Below are 6,609 nucleotides of genomic sequence, written 5' to 3' on the forward strand. Positions count from 1 at the left end.
GGAGATGATGCGGAGCATCCCACGATCATCCCCATGGACGCATCTACATCCCCTACAACACCACTTGGACATATGACTCGAGCACGTACAAGAGCTCTTGAAACCGAGGTGACATCACTCCTCTCACAACTCCCTTTCGATTCACATGAGACATGGTTACTACCTCAAACGGAAACGCTATGCATACTCAGGTACCAAGGAGTTAACCATGGAGAAGCTAGGAAGCAAGGAGAACCAGAAGCGGAAGACATGCATGAAGATGGAGAGGAAAGGCGCCAAGTCCCAGACTGGCCGGACAATCCGGACGGCAGCACGGATAATCCAGACAGAGCCCGGACGATCCGGACCCCGGCCCGGACGATCCAGCTAACTCACCCCGAAGACACCCAAAGCTCCCACCTGAAGCCGGATCATCCGGACCCTGCCCGGACGTCCGGACCCCCAGCCGGACATCGTGACCTGCACAACCACCAGCCGCGTCTCCAGCTCATCCGGGCCTCCGCCCGGATCATCCGGACTAGCCCGGATCATCCGACCAGCGCATGTGCACGCGTGTTGGGCTGAGCCCATGTACCCCTTCGCCCCCTAGCCTATATATTGGACTCCTCCTCGTCACTTCGAGACTTAGCATTTTGATAGCGCTCATTTTGAGATAGAGCACTGCTCATCCGTACCGGATCTACTCCACGTGAGGGACCGTGCCTCCTTGGAGAAGATCCATTCGGATTCAAGTCCTCCATCCGGAGAAGACAATCAAGACCTCCTCACGGAGAAGAACGGCTACTCGTGTATCGTCTGTTGTTGACTTTGTATCTCGTGTTACTCGTGCTTCGATGCTCTACACCTTCACTACTAGGGAAAAGGCTACTAGCAGCGCGGGTAAAATGGCTACTAGTAGCGCGGGTACATGTGCTACTAGTATCGCGCTACAGCTAAAAGTTAGCAGTAGCGTGGGTCGAACCCGCGCTATTACTAACTTTGTTAGTAGTAGCGTGGGTTCAACCCGCGCTACTGCTATTATGAATCCGCGCTACTACTAATGAAATAGTAGTAGTGTGTCTATAGTGCCAACGCTACTAGTATCCTAAATACTAGTAGCGCGCAATTTTATCCCCACGCCACTACTAACTTATTAGGAATTAAAAAAATAAAATCAACCAAATTCATTCTATCACACAGTTGTCGTATCTTCTCCAGCTCCTCATTGTAGCAGCAACTCATATATAATTCCATTCCATCGCACAGTTACATAAGCAACTACGTTCCTCATTGTAGCAGCAACTCATGTATAATTCCATTCTATCGCACAGTTACATAAGCAACTACCTACGTAAGTTGTTATGGCCCGATCCGAAAATTGGACCACTCGTCAATGTGCGGCGCCTGTCCGGCCTACACCGTCCAGTCCACGAACCTCTCGACGACCGTCATCGTCGCCACCAGAACCCTGCAGCATTACAAACAAAGGTTCAGAAACTTCAGATTCTTCAGAAGAATGGCACGAAGAAACAATGTGGTGCATGTAGATGCCAATGTGCAACATTTTTTTCTAGAGGTTCTTATTTAAGCCGTAATGCACAACTGAAGCTATAAGCTATTTCCTAGTAGTGAAAAGTGCAGAGAATAGTTATATAAGAACGCATATAGATTTGACAAGTGCATAGAAAAACATAAAGCCCAAAAGAAACACAGAATCAGGCAAATCATGCAACCACATAACCAGGTTAACTTCTATTTACTCACAAATCAAATGACATCAAAATCAACATACTGGCATTTGTCCTCGACACAATGGGTGCGAAAAAGCTGACTGAGATCATAAAAAAATAATATAAGAAGGACCAAGACACTCATATTTCAGTCCAAACATATAGAGGACATACAATAAGGCACATACAAAGTAGCAATGAATAGATAAGACATGCTGGATCGGTTTTCCTCAGTTAAATATAGTAACTGTTATGGAAGCAGTCATAGTGTACATTTTACACTAAAGCAATCGTTTCTTTCAGCTTGAAACAGAGACACCAAAAAAGGAGGAAGTATCAGGCACACATTTACCTTGTTAGAAATTAGATACTCGGCATGGAAACGAGTGAGAGCAATCTGAACAATTTCCTTATCAATGCCAAGTTCCTGCCCACCAAACTGGTTGCATGGGAAAGCAAAGATCTCAAAACCTGTAGTGCCATAAAATTGTTAGCATAACATATCGTAACTCAAAATCAAGGACTAATCATATGCAGATAGATCATCCCCTGGTCCTTGTACTTCTCGTAAGTTCCATGTAGCAAAATGCAATTGGTTAGAATCGAACCAAAACCACACGTGTTGCACGATGGCGTCGAAAGCTCACTTAATGGATCACCAAATGTGAAATCCCCATAGACTTGGCTGTAAATGTAATCATTTCTAATTTCCTATTTCTAAAGTGCAAGACATAGGACATCCATTATGAATTCAGAAACTATAACGTCAGTTTTTTTTCTTCTGAAGTGCACATCTTTCACTTATTTGCATGTAGCAGCTGCCATGTATCCATTGTGAATTCAGAAACTATAACATCAGTTTTTTTTTGCCATGACGAAAATATTAAATAAGATACATTACACGGCGAAGTGATGAAGTGCCAATTTCTCTCTCCTTCCCCTTCTGCATTTTTATTCTTTTAGATGATGTGATGTACAAATTATGATCAGCCTATATGTACTTACATCTTTATAAATAAATCGTTCTGTTTATGAGTGCAAGCATATTTGATTATTATTGAACTATTATTGCATCTATGCTTAATTGGGAGCATACAACTGTTTAAGTTCTTGCATACTATTCTTAATTGAGCGATCATATTGTTCTGAACCTTTTATTATGTCCATCACATGCAGGTTTGAAGGTGTTGTGATTTTGGACAGAAGGAAAGAAGGAATAATAGTTTGCTCAATACAAGTCAAGAAGGAGGTCCTACACGCTACCAAAGTCAGAGCTGGACATGTAGTTGGAGGAAAATTTCGAAAGCACTGAGGAAAGTTTTGATATTATGATTTGGTGGAGAACACATGCTGGAAAATATCCTTTATGGTGTTTCTAAGACAGTGACTGAGACATCGTGAAAGAAAACACGTTTCTACATTTTAATTAGGGGGGGGGGGGGGGGCTTTAGTTCTAAAATACTGGAACTGTGACTAAAAGATCATATATACTATTAGAAAAACAGACGAAAATCCCCGCAGAAAAAAACAGACCAAAAAAAAGTAACTTCCTACTTACAGTGGCAAGAAAATCTTATATGAATGTGTTATAATATATAATGCTAACCATGAAGTCTTCTTCCATATAACAAAGGAGTGACGAAAACAAAAAACCTGTAATTCAAGTACGACATGCAGTTAGTTAATTATTTGCATGTCAACAGTTCAAACGTCTAGCTACAGATCTTCAAAGTAAAGATTGTGAACTCTATTAGACATGATTATATCAATTAGACCAAATAGAAAATAATTCAATATGTTGTATATCCGTTAAACGAAGTTCAATCTATCTTCTGATTGTTAGTGTTTTAGTTAGGTGATTAGTCCTTCTAGGGCCGGCGGCGGTGGCGACTGGGCACATGTTACTTTTCTAGTGATCTTGTACCCTTATATCCGGTTGTTGTCTGCCCATTACACATGACTCGAATGAAGCTCGCTCGTGGAGTAGATCAATTCGTGGTTGAAGCACACTCGTACACAGCAGGCTAAAAGCTAGCTAGTTGTCGGTTGTATGCGGCCAAACGTGCATGGCAAGGATGTTTGCATTGGGCGGGTGTTTCTACACACAGATCATCTAACTGATTGTAGCTGAGATTAGTGCAATGAGTCAAAACTATGGTAAAATAGCACTTGCCAAACGCATAGGCTGTTTTGCCAAAACAGAGAAAAACTAGTCTTTTGCCAAACGCAATTGCTTGTTGAATTACTACAATTTTCTTAAAACTGTGTTGCCAAACTAGGCCTTAGTCTTTGCTTTGTATAAAAGGGAGAAGGTAGGTTCATGATAACTAATGTACTAGTGGACAAGTGTTAAATTAGAAAATCCTCTGCACACTGAATGGGCAGATCCATCCTTGAACCCAATCTAACATCTCCCAAAGATTAATCTCAAACTACAGCCAAACTCCAAAGTGCTCAGGCCCAAATTCTACAACACTTCTGAAGTACAGTAATATAAATTGTAGCAAACCGACTGGATGACTTTAGTTTGGACAAAGTGATACAACATTTGCGTGACTGAACCTACTCTGATTTTGGTGCTAATCTGTATTCTATACTCGTCAGTAGACACAGAGTGTACGACCATAGCAAGACAGGGGAGCAGTTTAGTTCTGGATCAGATCTCGAACTAGAGCTGCTCCTACTGTGGACCAGGGGCGGCGGCAGGTGTATTCACCTGTATTCAGCTGAATACCCATGTTTCTGGACAAAAAATATATGTATACATATCAGCCCACTTCAAAACTAAATCCCATCGCCCACAGGCCACACAGTGCAGGCGCATCACACGTTCATGGTCGTTTCCTTCCTTTGCTCGTTCTCAGACACACGCACGCCCATGTCTCTCTCAACCACGCGTACGGGACTAGTGCTGCCGCTGCCATAAAAATGCACCCCACCCGAAAGCTAGAGAGAGAGAGGAACAGAAAAAGGACGACGCCGTGCAGGATCCCTCATAGACCCCAAGCAACTGAAGAATCAACACTAGAGAGACCTTGGTGAGGGGTTGCAGCAGCAACACATCTCCAAATTAATGCGAATTATCAACTCCAATAGGCGTGGTTCTCGCTGCAATTGTCTCCCCGTTGTTAAACAACGGGAGCTTTGTAGCGTATCAGTCTTTGATCATTAATCAATCAGAAGGTACTGATGTATTCTTACTTGATTGTAAAATTATTTCTATATAACTATTGTGGTCAGATGTATCGAAAAATTGCTAGTGTCGTACTGTTTTGTTCATATATTGCATTTAGAGAAAATATTTTTTACAATGAATACCCAACCATTAAATCCTGAAGCCGCCACTGCTCTTGACTGGAGTAGCAGGGCAGGCCGGGCGCCAGGCAGAGCAAAGTGGGGAGTAAACGCAGGGACGGACCTGTTGAGCAGCGAGGCGGACTTGGCCTAGAAGAAGAGGATGTCGACGAGGAGGAGGCCGGTGTTGGAGAGGACCGATGCGAGGCTGTACCCGGCGCACTCGAAGAGGAACCAGATGAGCGTGGCACCCGCGACGGCCGCCGCGGAGGCGTTCCTCCGCCTCCAGAGGAGCAAATCGGCGACTGGGCGAGGGTGCGTGGCGCCCACGACGGGCTCCGTGGAGGCGTTCCTCCACCTCCAGAGGAGCAGGTCGGCGACTGGGCGAGGGTGCGTGGCGCCCGCGACGTCCACCGTGGAGGCGTTCCTCCGCCTCCAGAGGAGCAGGTCGGCGACTGGGCGAGGGTGCGTGAGGGCGTGGAGGGGCGGTTGTGCGTGGCGGCCATTGGGATCGGCGGGGCAAGGGAGGAGGGGGAAAAGAGAGGAGATGGAAGGGAGGCCAGCGGTGGAGGGGATCTGGATCGAGGGTTGGGTTTTTTTCTTTTTTTTGAGAGAAACAGTGGTGGGTAGTGGGACGGTTGGTGGGGTGGATCGGGGGTGGGTGGGGTGGGAATATACCAGTAGCGTGGGCATCTGACAAGCGCTACAGCTATTCACAAAGTAGTAGTGTAGGTTTATAACCCTACTACTATGGCATGTCCGAGGGGGGCACGGTAAAAACCGCTTAGTAGTAGCGAGGGTTAAAAATCCGCGCTACTACTATCAATTTAGTAGTAGCGAGGGGTAAAAACACGCGCTACTAGTAAGTAGCAGTAGCGAGGGGTATAAACCCGCGCTACTTGTAAGTGTTTGTGTATAAGTTTTTCCCTAGTAGTGCTTGTGTGATCGATCTCTTGTCGGTTGAGTGTTTCTCTCGTTCTCCCCATGATTTCCCTCGTGATCTTCCGTGCGTTCTTCGTGTTTCTCCGTAGGATCCACTCCAAACGTGAAAGATCGGCCCCTAGGGTTCCGTCCTACATCAACTATGGTTGTGCGAGCTCCCTCCTCCATGGGTATGCTGAAAAGGTCCTCCGAGTTCGGGGTAAAACGAGGCTTCTGCTGAGCTCCAGAATTGTACTTCCCTTGTCCATAATTCCTCTTGGGGTTGTCAATCTGCTGCTGCTTCCCTTCAATCATGAGATCTCTATCTACCAACTCCTGGTAGTTGTTGAAGGTTGCCACCATCAACTGCATGCTCAGCTCATCATTCAGTCCTTCCAGAAATTTCTCCTTCTTAGCTGCATCCATAGCAACGTCATCTGGGGCATAACATGCTAGCTTACTAAAGTCATCCACATACTGGCCAACTGTACGTCCTCCTTGGCACAAGTTGCGAAACTCACGCTTCTTCATGGCCATAGCTCCTGCTGAAAAATAAGCAGTACGGAAAGCCTGCTGAAATTGGTCCCATGTGACAGTGTCGATGGGGTAAGTGGCTGTGAAATTCTCCCACTATGATGCTACGGGTCCATCAAGATGATGTGCGGCAAAACGCACCTTCTCCACA

At 45.4% G+C, this 6,609-nt stretch overlaps 1 protein-coding gene across 2 annotated transcripts; it reads right to left on the reverse strand.

Annotated features, from left to right (window-relative positions):
* Nucleotides 1-1,204: 1,204 nt before the first annotated feature.
* LOC123044849 (leucine-rich repeat extensin-like protein 5) lies at nucleotides 1,205-5,625 on the reverse strand. 2 transcript variants are annotated; one of them, XM_044467717.1, is made up of 4 exons: nucleotides 5,128-5,625; nucleotides 3,316-3,362; nucleotides 2,062-2,180; nucleotides 1,205-1,447 (listed from the first exon to the last, which is right to left on the reverse strand). In XM_044467717.1, exons 1-3 carry the CDS (start codon nucleotides 5,507-5,509, stop codon nucleotides 2,073-2,075), a joined length of 537 nt encoding a protein of 178 aa, XP_044323652.1. In that variant the 5' UTR covers nucleotides 5,510-5,625; the 3' UTR covers nucleotides 1,205-1,447; nucleotides 2,062-2,072. The 2 variants fall into 2 exon arrangements, with proteins under 2 accessions (XP_044323652.1, XP_044323651.1); XM_044467716.1 differs by lacking the exon at nucleotides 3,316-3,362.
* Nucleotides 5,626-6,609: the final 984 nt, after the last annotated feature.

This window comes from Triticum aestivum, chromosome 2B, assembly GCF_018294505.1.
Source record: "Triticum aestivum cultivar Chinese Spring chromosome 2B, IWGSC CS RefSeq v2.1, whole genome shotgun sequence".
In the NCBI taxonomy this organism is placed as follows: Eukaryota; Viridiplantae; Streptophyta; class Magnoliopsida; order Poales; family Poaceae; genus Triticum; species Triticum aestivum.